Source organism: Lynx rufus, unplaced genomic scaffold (genome assembly GCF_022079265.1).
Source record: "Lynx rufus isolate CCGP_SWC_20201006 ecotype Redwood Valley unplaced genomic scaffold, mLynRuf1.p SCAF_8, whole genome shotgun sequence".
Classification (NCBI taxonomy): Eukaryota; Metazoa; Chordata; class Mammalia; order Carnivora; family Felidae; genus Lynx; species Lynx rufus.
In genome coordinates, this window is record NW_025814896.1 from 127360728 (window position 1) to 127376871 (window position 16144).

Below are 16144 nucleotides of genomic sequence, written 5' to 3' on the forward strand. Positions count from 1 at the left end.
AGGCAAAAGGTGACTTCGATGGAAGGAATTTCATTACTGGGGCTGAGAAATTTATCATCTATCTATTTGGGGGTGAAGTGGGGTAGCGGTAAATGCCACTTTTTCCTATCTACAACGGGAGGCTGTGGAGTCAATAAAGTAGATTATTTAACTAGATCAACCCAACTCTTGAAGAGCTGTGTAAAGGCAGAAGAGAAGAGGTAGGTTTAATGACGGGCTGAGAACATCCCTGAAAGTTACGTCAAGGAACTTAAAACTTAATTAGTTCCGATATTTATTGGGTGGGTTTACAATAATAGGCCAGTGCGGGGGGGGGGGAAGGCTGTAAACAACCACAATGCCTTCAGGTAATTGCTATCATGTATTTTCAGAGCACAACGTTAACAAGGAAAAAAGAACACTCCAGTGTGACTTTGCCCGCTTCGGCCTAGAACCGGGCGTGGGCGTTTGCTCCAGTGTGCGGGAAGGAAGGACATCCAGGGGCCATCCGCCTCTGCGGAGCCGCCAGCGGCCAGGCACGCAAGGCCAGAGCGTGGTCAGGCGGCTCTCCCACCGTACTCCCAGCCGAGCCTCTGACCAGGGTTCGCAGGAGCGCCCCTAACCCAGCTTTTCAAAGGAGCCAGAGGAAGGCGGGCGGGGCCGCCCCTCCACGGTCCGCGGGACTTACCCGGACAACCTTTTCTCCTTGGTTTTGGAAGACGCCCCTCCGTCATTTACTAGTTTGGCCTGAATCCTAACTACTGCTGCCTCCAAGTTTCCAAACTTTCTCTTCTAAAATAAAAAAATTTAAAAACTTAAGTGGAAAAAAAAAAGAAAAGGAAAAGTTCTCTACCTTTTTCGCTAAGCAAAGACTAACGTCTGGGACTCAGCACCCCAACCCGGGAAGCCGCCACAATCACTTCTAATTCGGCGCCCTCTCTCAATGGCCCCGCCTCTTCCGGGAAGTAACCGTCCCCTTTCCGCGACCAGTCTCTCTCTAGGCTTTTCTGGCTTTTAGCCGGTCGGCTCTACGCATGCTTGGAACTGTTGCCGGGGTACTCCGAGTTCTCTTCCCTTTCACTTAGGCAAATCACCCGGCCCCCCAAGTCTCGCCGCAGCCGAGCCCTGCGAGCCTACCAGCTTCCCCGCCCGCCGAGGAGCACTTCCGGCCCCTCCTCTTAGACACTAGTGGCGCGAAAACCCTGAAACGCGCACGCGCGGGCAGAGCCCTGGCGGGAGGGGGGGGCGGGGCGCAGGCGCGTAGTGTCCCGCGGTGGGCGCCAGGGCAGCTAGGCTCCTGCCTTCTCCCACCGCGGGCGCGCGGTTCCCGGCGGGCCAACGGTGGCCAGCCGAGGCCGAGACGACCCACGGTGTCCTTAGCGTCCCGTTGCACCGCGACAGCCGCGCTGATCGTGTTCCTTGGGGGAGACTTCGACTTGTTCGAGGTAAGGTGAGGGCGCGCGCTGTCGCTCTCCCTTGCTCCGGATCCATCCCCTGTCGTTACCCCCTTAGCCGGCGCCCCACAGCCCACCTAGCGGCGGCTCGGTCAGCGGAGCTGCTGCGGTGTCCAGGGTATCCCCGCGGGCCCGAGCGGACCAGCCGGCCGGCGCGGATTTTCGGGCTGTCTCTGCGGGCGACACAGGTCCCCTGAACCACGGGAAACTTGCCCGTTGCAGCTGAGCCCCTCCTCGGGCGGCTCAGACGGCGGGGCTGAGAAATCCTGGCCCTGGCTGTTGGACCCGGCGCCCGGCCCCAAGCTGCTTTCAGGCTTAGAAGACTTGCTCGAGGGGATGGGGTCAGGAGAGAGGGTGGGCTCGGACATCCGGCTCTTGGAGCGAATCTGATACCCTCACCGGCAGCAACTTCGTCTGTTTACGAGATGTATGCAAATAGCACTTAAATTGGATTTGTTGTTAAATCCCAGCTTCATGACAACGCAGGCTGTATTATCTAGAAAAAGTAAAATGTAACGTTTGGAGGTTTTATGATGGCATTTCTTTTCCCTCTTGTGGAAATAAACTGGAGAAGAATCGCGACTGGGAATTGCGGAATACTAGAGTCAAGGATAGAGAAAGGGCTGTAGGACCAATACGACTTGAGATAAAACTGATAATTCTTGGAAAAATTAACTATTTTGTTTTTAAACCCTGAAGGCAGAATTTATGTGAGTGCTTATTACTTGGTGTATATTTTGTGTATATTTCATTAACAGCGAGTGTTTTAAAGGCAAGGTATTCCGGAATGTATATTCTAAGGGGGGGAAAAAAGCGCCCAAACTCCCTAACTTTTAGATGGCTGCCATATAGTCTTTTAAAGTAGTCAATAGCAAGAAAATAAAAAAAAAAAAAATTCAGTATCCTGTACAGTGGACTGCAGGTAGTTCCACGGGCGTGTGGGTGGGAGGGAACATAATAGAACTTCTACTTAGATTTACTTTATCTCGTTCTAGTACTGTGTGAAATACACAGAGTGATAATTTTATGTCAAAATGTGTATTCCAAATTTCTTTTCCTGAATGGGTGGGTGTACCCATTGGAGATCACTAGAATATTGCTTTAAAAAACATGTTTTTAGGGGCGCCTGGGTGGCGCAGTCGGTTAAGCGTCCGACTTCAGCCAGGTCACGATCTCGCAGTCCGTGAGTTCGAGCCCCGCGTCGGGCTCTGGGCTGATGGCTCAGAGCCTGGAGCCTGCTTCTGATTCTGTGTCTCCCTCTCTCTCTGCCCCTCCCCCGTTCATGCTCTGTCTCTCTCTGTCCCCCAAAAAATAAATAAACGTTGAAAAAAAAAAACATGTTTTTATATGAGAGAACCAGTGTTGAGTGACCCAGAGTTTATTGGTATCACCTCTTTAAGTTTTATTTCTTATTCTGTAATTGGAGGAAAATAGCTGTAGTACCCAATGGGCCAGATTCTTCAATATGTGTGTTAAATATGTAATGAATATAAAGCATTTAGTATTGAGCCTGGCAGAAAAGTAACTACAAATGGTACATTAAAGTTGTTAAAGTGAGAATCTGTTTTTATTCCCCAAAGGTTTATTTTACTGAGTGTCTAGATGTAGAATTTTGTATAAAACCTGCCTAAATCTTGACTTACCGTTTTTAGACCTAAGTTAGGTCTTACTAACCAAAGCTATACTTGACTTACTTTCAGGAACCAATAAACAAGTAACTCAAAATTTTACCATAGTAGTATGCATTATATTTAAGGCATAATTACCTGTTACACTTCTGTATACACATACACTCATAAGTCCAGGTAACTGAGGGTCAAGTATAGTCACTTATATTAATGTTAGCATTTTGATTCACTAGTACATGAGATACATCTTTTCTCATTCAACATACTTTCCCTAGTGACCAAATTCAAAATAATTTCTGTAGCTTTCTTAGCAACACTTCCAATTCCACCCCTACTGCAGAGTATATTTTACTGTCTATTGGCTTCACCATCTCAGTATCCTAGGATGGCTTCAAACTCAGTGTTTCCAAACAAAATAAATGTATTGTTTACTTCTTTTCTTTCCAGATCTGCTCTGTCTACTTATAATGGCATTTAGCCGTGTGTGAAGATTGTTTCCAAAAATGAAACACGAGATGAAATTTTATAAAGCCCAATTTTTAATTGGCTCAAATAGCAACATTAGAAGGACACATCACAATAGGATCCTTTTTGTAGTTTTTATACATTGACAAAAAATAGATAAGAAGATGGGTAGATTAATATCCAATTTCACTACCTATAAATAAACTCAGTTGTTCATGCCTGGAGGAACCTGGGCATTGAAGAGGTTTGACTTTGGGTTTTGACAAACTTGGGTTTAGATCTGAGCTCTGATATAGCTAGACAGACCTGGGCAAAATGTCTTATGGAGCCTCAATATCCCCTTTTGTAAAATAAGGACAGTACTTAAAAAATGTTGGGGATTAAAGGAGATATTCAACAAATGTTACTTCTACTTCCCCACTTTACTCATACTTTTAAATCTCTTGATTTCTTCTGTTCCTTCATTATTGATATTGCCACTACTTTTGTTCAGTGCCCCTCATCCTTTCGAGGCTGTCTCTTTTGCCTCTAATCTCCCTCTCTAATCTTCCTTTTATACTGAGGCCACAGGGATGTTTTAAAAACATATATCTGGGGGCGCCTGGGTGGCGCAGTCGGTTAAGCCTCCAACTTCAGCCAGGTCACGATCTCGCGGTCCGTGAGTTCGAGCCCCGCATCGGGCTCTGGGCTGATGGCTCAGAGCCTGGAGCCTGTTTCCGATTCTGTGTCTCCCTCTCTCTCTGCCCCTCCCCCGTTCATGCTCTGTCTCTCTCTGTCCCAAAAATAAATAAACGTTGAAAAAAAAAAATTTAAAAACATATATCTGAGTGTTCACATTTTATTATCTGAAATGCTGTGCTTAGTATTTCCCAGTTTTGCTGATCTGAGTTATTTGATAGGTGGACGTATGAATTTTTTCACTTAAATATTTGTCATGTCTTATGATTTTATGATATATCCCAAGCAGTGTGTTTAATGAGTTCATTACATTTAAAATGAGATTGTTTAATGCAGAATTGAGGATGTTGGTGGCGGTGAGAGGGGCAGAATTGGGGATGAGGTAAACACAGTCCACTGCAGATTCAGATATAGCAGCAATTTGCCTTTATTTTTTTAATTATTTTTTAACTTTATTTTTGCGAGAGAGTGTGTGCAAGTGAGTGGGACAGGGGCAGAGAGAGAGAACAGGTGAGAGAGATTCCAAGCAGGTACTGTGCTGTCAATGCAGAGCTGGGTGTGTGGCTCAATCTCACAAATCTTGAGATCACCGACCTGAGCGGAAATCAAGAGTCTGATGCTTAACAGACTGAGCCACCCTGGCACCTCTGCCGTTATTTTTAACCTCTATTTCCTATTGATAATTTCAGTTCTGTTATGTCTGTACTCACTGCTGTTAGTCCCTACTTGGATATTAATGAGAAGTATGAATTATTATATGGATCACAATAAAATCTAAAATTTAGGAATTTAAAATCCTGTTGAAGTGTATTTGATCCATTAGATTTCCAGTTCACTTATTTTCTATAATGAACTCTTGCTTATTGATTTTTCTTCTTGAACTTATTTTTTATTGATAGTTGCATATTTGTTACTATTCTACTCTGATTTGCTTCCTGCGAGGGAGAGAGATGTTCCTTAATTCTGACTTTTTTTGATTGTAAATAAACACATAATGAGCTTTTATGGATGTATTAAAAGTCTCAGAGGAGATGTTTTCCATTTTGTGTGTATATCAGAATATTAGAAGTATTTTTCTTTACATCTGTTTTTATGTCTCTTTAGCCTTTTGGAAACAGTTTTATTGTATTAATTTGTATCTAATGCTCAGGACATTCATATGTGTTTTTAAAAATTCATTATCATTAAATTACAAAGTGAATCCTCTTTTAAAAGGCAGAATCCTTTGGTGTCTGATGCATGTTACCATGGCAACCTAATAGCAAACTGCAAATCCTAGGCCAAGTGCAGCAAATAAAACACATCGTCATCATGTTGCACACCATCTTCTGTGTAGTACAGAATCTCACATTCATTGTAAGAAGCTTATCACATTTACCTACGTCATCTCCCTCCCCCAGTTTTACTTAAAAAACTGCCATTTTTTTAATGGTAAAATACTAAAAATCAGTCAGCTGATGTCTGAGCGCCTGCTTACTGCAGGATCATTATTGGGCATTAATAAAAACAGTATGTAAAGGGACATTTAATGTGGGGAAAACCAAACAGTAATGCTTCATTTTTGCTCTTCTACAATAAATAAATTATTGCTCAGTAATTAAGGAGATAGAGGACGGGTGGGAGAAAAGGAGATACTTTCGAGAAAATAATGGCATGGTGGTATTCCAGGAAATGTAAGTTAGCAACAAGCTGAAACTAACAGACGTTGACTCTTGTTAAATAGTTTGAGAAATATGTTGGATTTTCAAGTTTTGACTTGTGTAAGAGATTCAACATTAACATTCAATTATTTATAAAAGAGATGTTGACTCTTATGTAATTGTGACTAATGCTAATATTATCTCAGGGATTTGTTTAGGTTAAATGTCCTTCAGATTATCTAATACACCTTTTAGATGGTATTTGTTTTATCATGATTAAATTCTTCATTGCCTTCAGGATAAGATAAAGGCCAAGTTTTTAAATGTTATTTATAACGGTTCTTCTTTAGAATCTCCTAAGATCTTGTTAGAAATGAAGATTCTGATTCATTTGATTTAGGAAGGGGGCTGAGATTCTGGATATCTAATACATTTCCAGGAAATGTAAATGCTACTTGCTGGTCCTTGGACCACATATTGAATATCAAGTCTATAAGTTATTTGATGGTTGGCTTCTTCTCTGCTGCTCTAACTTAATTGCTTGCTAGCTACGCCTTATAATTTATGGCATTGTGTCATGGATTACTTAAAGTATCGTCTGCACTAAGCAGTTTGCAGACTGTGGCCCAGGGACCCTTGAGACTCTTTCAAAGGGTCAACAAAGTCAAACAATTTTCATAATAATAGTCAGATATTATTTGCCTTTTTCACTTCATTCACTTATGAGTGAATGGAGTTTTCCAGAGGCTATGAGACATGTGGTGATGTCATTGCTTTGAGGACTGACAGAATGTGTACGTGTGTGTTCTTTGGCTTAACAGTTTCTCAGTTTTAATTTACAGTATGATAGATATTGATAGGTGTAAACAAAAAGCTCTTTGAGATCCTTAGTACTTTTGAAGAGATTGACCACAACCTTTGAGAACTTCTGCCCTGTGGTATTAAGCTGTAGACACTAAGACTCAGAGGTGTAGAACTGTACCAGAGCTCTTTTCTTAGCCACAGTGACTGCTGGTATGAGTGGGAATTTTGGCTCTCCACATGGTTTTTGTACACTTTTGGGGGGTGGTCTCTTTACCTCTCTGGGTGGTAGTAAAAGGTCTCATGAGACACCATCCAACCGGGAGTGGGAGTAAGTAGCAACCTATTACTGCCTGATCAAGGTGGACACCTAGGCTCTCTAGGCGGGCTCCATGGACACCCATTATCATGACTCCCTATTTGGCCTACATAACGTTCTCTGACACTGGCCCAAATGGGATATGGAGATGCCTTCTTATGGCATTATAAGGTCCAGGCTACCCACTTGACCTTTGCTGAAGTGTGTGGCATTGGGGGAGTAGAAGGAGGCGCCACAGTTTTTTTTCGTGGTTTTGGCTGGAATAGAGCAATTATTGTCTAAAAGCTTTCTGTCTTGTCAGGCTGCCTGGTCCTTTGGCTAGAGAGAGGAAGCTTTTATTAGGTCTTTTTTTCCCATGCACCTGTTGGTATTTCCCCAGTTGCTGTCTTCTCCAAGTCTGGGATATTTAAAGCAAAACAAAAACTCTGGGAACTTACCTTGATGTCATTCCTTGGGTCCTGAGGTTCCTAGCCAATCTACTTCCTTCTCATTCAGAGTTGTCTTATGTTTGTTTTATATATGATTTCCAAAGTTTTTAGTTTTACTAAGCAGGAGAAACAGGGAAAAGTGTATCTATTCCATTTTCCTGGAAGTGGAAGTCTCTGATTTCTTTTTTAACTTGCATTTTGGGAGAAAGAATGAGAGATTGAACTCTAGACTCACGCTGAATATCCCTTACATTTGGTTGTATAAGAAATATGAATAAACATTAAAATATTCCCATTAAAGAAAAACCTTGATTTGATAAAGACCTAATTTTTAGAGAAAATATTTCAAAATTTAATTAAATATAATTTGCATGAAAGGAGTCATGACTACTGATGAGGATTTTACAAAACATAAGGTAATCTTGTCTCGTAAGTGTGAGGGTTCACATTATATCAATGTTTTGAAAATAAAGTTACAGAAAAATTGATTCAAGAGGTTATTGTAAACCTGTTAAAACCAGTATACAAGAAAGAAATGTAAATGATTTCATAAAGTTAACGTTCCAACTTTCTTCTTACTAATAGCTCTACTTTCTAATAGCTTTCAGCCTACTTCTTTCTTAAGAAAAAAATTTTAATGTTTATTTTTGAGAGAGAGAGAGACAGAGTGCAAACGGGGGAGGGGCAGAGAGAGAGGGAGACACAGAATCTGAAGCAGGCTCCAGGCTCTGAGCTGTCAGCAGAGCCCTGATGCGAGCTGGGGGGTGGGGTCAATTTCATGAACTGCAAGATCATGACCTGAGCTGAAGTTGGACACTTAACCAACTGAGCCATCCAGGTGCCCCTAGCCTAGTTCTTTCTTACTTTCAAAAAAACATTTAATGTGTCATGCAGTTGAAGTGATTTCAGAGCATTAAAAGGATGGGAAAACCACTTAGTTCATTTAACGAGGTATACATTATCAAAATAACACAGCCTAACAAAGATAGTTCCCCAAACCAGTTCCTCCATAATATGTATAGATATTTCATATTTCTGCCAGATCAGTTCTGTCAGTATAATTTTGGAAAGCAGTGGATTAAAAAATTAAACACATATATGGATATCTCTTTCTCCCTTACCCTCCTTTTGTCATTCACATTCTTTCTCTAGAGGCCCCATTCTGGTTCCTACACATCTACTTCATACTCTCTTTGGAACACCACTCCACTAGCCCCCCACCCTTCTGACACACACACACACATACACACACACACACACACACACACAGACTACTTTGTTACCCTGTGTGCATATATCATCACATATGGCTATCATCTGTAGTGAGGACTGACTGGAATCCTTCAGTCCGAAATCAAGAGAGAGAAAACCTCATTTACTCTCTTGCTGCCCAGGTACCTGGTGCAAACCTGGTTGCTATGGTATACAGTCCTTGGTGGACTTAGGTAGAGACTAGAACCATTCTTCATATTCTTTCCTTGTATCTTAGACATTTTTGATTACCTATGTTGTGGATTTTCTCTCCATTTATTTAGCAAATAGTTATTAGGTGCGTATCATTATAAGTCTTAAGTGTATTTTAGAGAGAACAATGAAAGTAACAACCAAATGACTCATAACATTTAATTTTAATCACAGACCGTCAGCTTTGACTTGAGGTGCAGCATTTATATGTTCAAAAAGTCTTGTTTAATTTTAAATACATTAATTTTCTAGGCATAAATTTTATAGTACATTGGAAAAAATAGCATGGCTTGTTTCTTTAGGGAACAATTAAGAGAAACTACTGATACTAGGCAACATGGCTTCAAGATATTCTTCTTTGGGAAATTAATTTAAAATTAATGCTTTTATCTGAAAAATTGGATGATTGCTTTGGAAAACTTTCAGAAGACATGGCATCTCTATTAATAGATCTAGGAAACTAGAAAACAGAGTCTCACAAATAAGAGTTTTTACCTTTTGTTGAGTTTCAGTAGTCAAAACATTTAGGGAGGCCCATATCCATAAAATCTTGGCTGTGAATAACTCTGAAGTAAAATCAACTAGTGTGGCATGTGCACATGATTTTAAAAAGCCACAACATAAACTTTTTGTCTTACACTTCTGCAGGTTAGAAGTCTGCTGCAGCGCCGAGCGCTAAAATCAAGGTGGCGGTAGGGCTGTTCCTTTCTGGAAACTCAAGGGGTGAATCTGTTTGGTTGCCTTTCCAGCCTCAAGTGGCCACTTGTGTTTTTTGTCTCATGGCCCTCTTCCTCTGCACAGATGATATGTTTATTTTTTTTAACTAAAAACGAATGGACATAGTACTTAAAACTTAAGCTTTGTCTTATTTTACTTCATTGTTACTCTAATACATGTTCAGACCTGATGGCCAAAAGAAAGGAAGAAAATTTCTTCTCTCCTGAAAATGCCAAAAGACCAAGACAAGAAGAGTTGGATGACTTTGACAAAGATGGTGATGAAGATGAATGTACGGTTTCTTTCACAAATGGTACCTCTACTTTGGTAAGTGCAAAATTTTTGGATTGGCCTGATTCTCATGTTTGGCTTATATGTCATATTCTTGATAATTCAATGTCAGGAAAAGCAGTATAGTTTTTAAAAAACTGAGGTAAAATAATGTAACTAATTTTGAAGTTTATGTGAATTATTAGAAACATTTAGGAAAACCCTTAAAGAGCTTGTTCTTTGGAAAGATCAATAAATTTGGCAGACCTCTAGTAAGACTGACAAAGGGAAAAAAAAAAAGAAGGCATTACCAATAACAGGAATGAAGCAGTAGGTATGACCACTGACCCTGCAGGCTTCAAAATGACAATGACATGACAGAAGTTCAACATCATTTATTATTGAGGAAATGCAAATTAAGAAGACCACAATGAAATGTTACAACATACCCATCAGACTGACTGAAATTAAAAACAACGACAACTTCAAATGCTGGCAAGGATACAGAGAAACTGGATCATTCATATATTGCTGGTGGGAATGTAAAATGATACTGCCACACTGAAAAATAGCTTGGCTTTTTTTTTTTTTTAATTTAACACACACCTGTCTACCACATAACCCAGCATTTGTCCCAGAGAAATGAAGATATACTTTCACACAAAATTCTATACATGAATGTTTATAGCAGCTTTATTTGTAATAGCCCAAACTGAAACAACCCAGATGTCACTCAGTGAGTGAATGGTTAAATACTGTGGTACATCCATACCATGAAATACTAGTTAGCAGTGACCTCCTGACGTAGGTGACAATAGACATTTCTTTTTTTTCAATTTTTATTTTTTTAATGTTTATTTATTTTTGAGAGACAGAGAGTGTGTGGGAGAGAGAGACAGAGCAGGAGCAGGGGAGGGATAGAGAAAGAGGGAGACACAGAATCCAAAGCAGGCTCCAGGCTCTGAGCTGTCCGCACAGAGCCTGATGCGGGGCTTCAATCCACAAACTGTGAGATATGACCTGAGCCAAAGTCAGACGCTTAACCGACTGAATCACCGAGGTACCCCATAGACATTTCTATAACATTTGTGAAATGACAGTGTTCTAGAAATGGAGAACAGATTAGTGGACTGGGGGTTCAGGTGGGAGTGGATTGGGTGGGATGTGGATCAGCTATAAAAGGTGACCTAAGGGATCCTTGTGATGGAAATGTTCTGTATCTTGACTGTATCAGTGTCAGTATCCTGGTTGTGATTTTGTACCACAGTTTTTAAGATACTACATGGGCAGAAACTGAATAAAGAATTCTTAGGATCTCTCTGTATTATTTCTTACAACTGTATCTACAATTAGATCAAAATAAAAGTTTATTTTAAAAAAACCTTCAACCATAATTTCTGATATTCTACTTATAAAAGGATATAAATGTTTCTGGTTTTTAATAAGATGGCATCCAAAAGAAGACAGCCAGGGAGTTTTTAAAGACTATTTTTTTAAGAGTTTTTAAATGTCCCTTGGGGGACAGTGTCTGGATATATTTTTGATTGGCACAACTTAGGTAGATGTGTGCTTCTAGCATCTACTGGGCAGAGGCTAGGGATGTTGTTAAAATTCTCAAAATCGCAAAGCAGCCCCCCTCCAACAAAAAATTACCTGAGTCAAAAGGTTAGTATCGTCCATATTAAGAAACTATGTAATATAATTATTAGATCCTTTAAGGACTTGAGAATGAGTAGTTATTCATTGAAGGTTCCCATTTAATTTCATCTTACTCATTGAAGTTAAGATTATTCACTTATTATATAACTGTTTTCTTTAGTAACACTGCTGATCTTTCTCCAAATGCTTGGATGAGTATAATGAGTTTGTTAGACAGATTAATAATTGTTTTCTCCCTCTGTCTCTTGCTCTCTCTCTCTTTTTTTTTTTTTTTTTTTTTTTTGGTTAATAGACTGCAGCAGAAGTTGGAATAATTGAGAGTATTCAGCTAAGAAACTTCATGTGTCATTCGATGCTTGGACCCTTTAAGTTTGGTTCTAATGTCAACTTTGTTGTTGGCAACAATGGAAGTAAGTGCTTTTGCCCTCCTTACTTTACTTTGAGTAGTATTTTGAAGTTAGAATGCACTAACTTTTTAAAGTAGGTGATTGTGCATGCTGATAAATCTAAGTTTGGGATCTATAAACTGTGGTCATGAATATTTTCAGTATTTGCTGCTATTCTGTACTTAAAGAAAATAATAAGTTAACTCTAGGTTCATTATTTATGTAGTAGGAATAAACATTTCCTACTTATTGTTTTGACTCCTTTTACCTTGGTGTTCATACCATAGAAGAGTGGACAAGCCTTCTACAAGAGAGGACTAGCCTCATTGTGATTAAGGCAGCCCTGTGTTTTACATCTATTAAATGTTATAATAGAGCACAAATATAGTGCCATGGGAATCCAGACAAGAAAGAAACTATTTCTCACTGTGGCCAATGAAAGCTTAAGGAGGAGGTGGTATTTATGGTGGCACTTGAATGAAAATTATAGATTCTTTAGGCCTCATTGGGGAAGAGGAGGCTGAGATGTTCCAGGCGAAGATTGCTTATTAGCAGAGGTTTGGAGGGGCAGAAATAGATGTGCATGGATGATGGTGAACAGCCTCATATGGCTTTATCATATCCTACATGGTAGGGAGGGGCAGAAGCTGATGCTGGAGGGGCCTGTCGTAGGTGATACTGGTGAGGATCTTGAATGCCACGATAAAGATTTTGGTGTTTTATTCAGAAGTCAGTGGAGAACCAATTACAGTTTGTCAGTAAGGGATGACATGGTCAAGATTTGTGAAACAAAGTGGCCACATTGTGGAGAATGGATTAGAAGGGGAGAGGCACGGGCGTTAGAAAGACCAGTTATGCAGCTTTTGTGATGGACCAGCCAGGCATGAGCTGTTGGCAGCTTGACTGACCAGTACACAGAGAGGAAGCTTGCCAGAGTCTATGGCTGGTGACGGTGCTAGAACAGGATAGTAGGTGAATGCAGCTCCACATTCTGCTTAGTTGTTCTTTGTTTCCCCTGCTGTATATTCAGTCCAGAGGAAAGTGTTTTCAGAAGGAGAGAATGGACAGAGGGATTAGTGCTACTGGGAGGTCCCACAGGACAAGAAGTAAGGAAAAATTTGTGGGTTCTGCAATTAGGTCTTTTCTTCTTTTTTAAATTTTGAAATAGTTATTTTATTAATAAAACTTAGAGAAGAAAAAATAATGCAAATAGTGGAGGCAATGAATTTGGAAACGAAGGAGAGATTTAGAACAGAGACTTGAAAGGCATTCGAGGAACTAAATCAGGTTAACCAGTGGTGAATTTTGGTTAATTTAGGGTATGTTGTGGGAAATGATGGGCTGGTAAGAGTTGATTGAATTGGTTGATTGTGGAGTTCAGAAAATGATTGCATATTCTGGGTAATTGTTTAGATATTGAAATTTCAGCTTGTGTTATTTTATATGTTAGAGTCAAAAGAAGTATACTTTTCAGAAAGTTAGCAAATGAATAATCAATTAGGAATAAGAGTTGTCAAAATATTACATAGAAACATTTATCTGTATGACTGATGATTTTTTTTCATATTGAAGTTCATTTATTCATTCAATAAATACCAGAGTGCCTATTATGGGCCACTATTGGCTGTATCACGTTGAATAAAACAGACAACATCCTGTCCCTGTGGAGCTTGCTTGCATTCAGCGGTTGTTAAAAATAGTTTCTGGCTTCTGTGAATTTGTGGAAAAGTAAATCATACCTAAATTAGAATGTGATAAAGATTAGATAAATTCAGTATCTATGTGTAATTAAAAAGATAGCCTCATTTAATAGGCTGATGGACCAAGATGAAACAATGAGCATCTTAGGTTGGAAAGATATCAACCTTTGTTTGTTTTTTTTTTAATTTTCTTATTAGTGGCAAAAATTTGAGTCCTGAATTATACTAATTTTGTTTCTAATTGCAACAGCTAAATATTTCATGATATATACAATTCTTTTTTTAAGGTTGCTGAAAGAAAATGGTAATCGAAGTGTAACACTTCATTTCAGGGTTAGAACTAATTTACGTTTTCATTCAGAAATCTTTTTACATCAAATTGTGGGAGTCAGCCTCTTCTTTTCTGTCTCCTTAATGAATGTGATTTCATCAACACCTGTTTCCGTAGGTGGGAAGAGTGCAGTGCTCACAGCTCTCATAGTTGGTCTTGGCGGAAAAGCAGTCGCTACCAATAGAGGCTCTTCTTTAAAAGGTTTTGTGAAAGACGGACAGAAGTAAGTGTTTGCTTTCTACATGTATTTTCCAGTTCTTTAGTAAGAAGCGGCTGCTTTAGATTCCCAGTTCATGTAAACATGATAGGAAGTGAATTGGCTTCCCAGAACTGAAACGGAAGAGTCCCATCTTTCCATTCCTTTCTTTTCTCCCTGTTGCCAGTATGGCCCACTGTTGCCTGTTCAGCTCTCCAGAAGGAAAGCTCGTGTAAAGTACTGCCATGTGCCTGCCCTCTTACACTCTTGTTTCTATTACCTTTTTGGAAGAAAGAACAAGCAATGATGAATCTATGTACTTCTGTTTATTTTATTTTATTTTATTTTATTTTATTTTCTTTTATTTTATTTTATTTTATTTTATTTTATTTTTTTAATGTTTATTCTTTTATTTTGAGGGAGAGAAGAAGTGCACGCAGTTGCATGCACAAGCTGGGGAGGGGCAGAGAGAGGGGGAGAGAGAATTGCAAGCAGGCTCCATGCTGTCAATGCAGAGCTCGACATGGGGCTCAGTCTCAACCGTGAGATCATGACCTGAGCTGAAATCAAGAGTTGGACACTTAACCAGCTGAGCCACCCAGGCGCCCCACTATGTACTTCTACTTAAAGAGATATTTATAAACATTGGACTTTGCTTGCTCTTGATCCAAACCCAGCCTGAACAAGTTCATGTTGGTGTGTTACAGGCAAAAGCAGAGTCAGCAACCAGCCAAGGGTCCCCGCACAAAATTTCTGCCTCCAGTTCACTAAGAATTCCAAAAAAGTATTCTGGTGTCTTTGATTTTCTGTCCTTTACTCAGGTGGTTTGCAAGTGGATTTGATTTGAGGACTACACCCACACGTCTGTTTGTGGTCCATCTTGACTCTTGGAAAATGGTCATAAAACTGCCTTCATTCACTCTACACCTGTATTTCTTCTTGATATAACTTGCCTTCATGTAACTTCATATAAATTGCCCAATTTGCATCATCATAGACTTAGGGCCTTTTGCCCATTAGGAGCACTCTTCAGGCTGGTCTCCTTATTCTTCTTATTACTGCCTCGAATAACTCCGAAGGGGTCCTTGCGTCTCCTAAAAACTAGAAGTCCCAAACTGTTTAATTAGCAGTGAGATCTTTTTTCTCATATAACAGACTTTCCTTCTGCTCAATGTTCTTTCCGTTTAACTTCAATTTTATTACTAAAAAACAGAATAGGGACGGGATGTGAACCAGGATTGCAGTTTTCTCATGTATTTCTCAGAAAGCTGTAGGAATATTAACCCAAGCCAGGGTTCCAAGTGGACTCAGGAGAAGGGAGGTAAAGATACACGGAAAACATTCCCCATGCTGTATGGCCATGGAAAATAACTGTTCGGTAACAGTTCTCCAGCATATTTTCTGTCTCTCCTTATCTTATTTGGGCTGCAGCTCAGCAAGGCCTTCTCCCCCTTCCATAGTCCCCAACCAAATGATCTCTGAAATAAAAAATTAGCTATTCCAGCCTTTTTAATGGCTCTAGCTCTGTTTCAATTCATTGTACTTAACTATACATTTCTTAGTAGTCTAAACAGTCACCTAGTCTACCTAGTCAGATAACACATTGATCGTTCAGATAGAAGCTTCAGGAAAAGAAATAATTTTTTTCTGTAGCCCTAATTGTTTTATATCCCAATTAAATAATTTTTTGTTTTTTTGTTTTGTTTTTTTCCATTTGAGAAGTATCTGGACCAAAGCAGAAACTTCTTTCTGAGACTTGTCTTCAGAATACCATTTTTAAAAAGAAAGGAAAAGGCCAGCTTACACAGATCACCAACTTTTAAGGACACAGCTGCCTAGAGGAAATTAATATATTTTAAATAGTTAATAACAGTTAAAAGCCTTAACCTGAGCTCAGTCTCCTTTTTACAGACCTTGACTGAAAAGTAGCTTAAAAACAGCTTTTCCAAACCCACTACTATTTCCCTAGTCATCCCCTTCTGTTTAAAATATTTGATATCTGTGAATCTCTTCATATTTTGTAGTCTCT

General features: G+C 39.7%; 1 protein-coding gene across 2 annotated transcripts in view; it reads left to right on the plus strand.

The window, feature by feature from the left end:
* Nucleotides 1–1249: 1249 nt before the first annotated feature.
* Nucleotides 1250–16144, plus strand: part of SMC6 (structural maintenance of chromosomes 6) — a 78362-nt gene continuing 63467 nt past the window's right edge. For both annotated transcript variants that reach the window (XM_047068359.1, XM_047068360.1), the window contains exons 1-4: nt 1250–1424; nt 9758–9900; nt 11795–11912; nt 14037–14142. In XM_047068359.1, the coding sequence (XP_046924315.1) occupies nt 9763–9900; nt 11795–11912; nt 14037–14142 (362 nt within the window). In that variant the 5' untranslated portion in view covers nt 1250–1424; nt 9758–9762. The remainder of the gene's footprint in view (nt 1425–9757; nt 9901–11794; nt 11913–14036; nt 14143–16144) is intronic.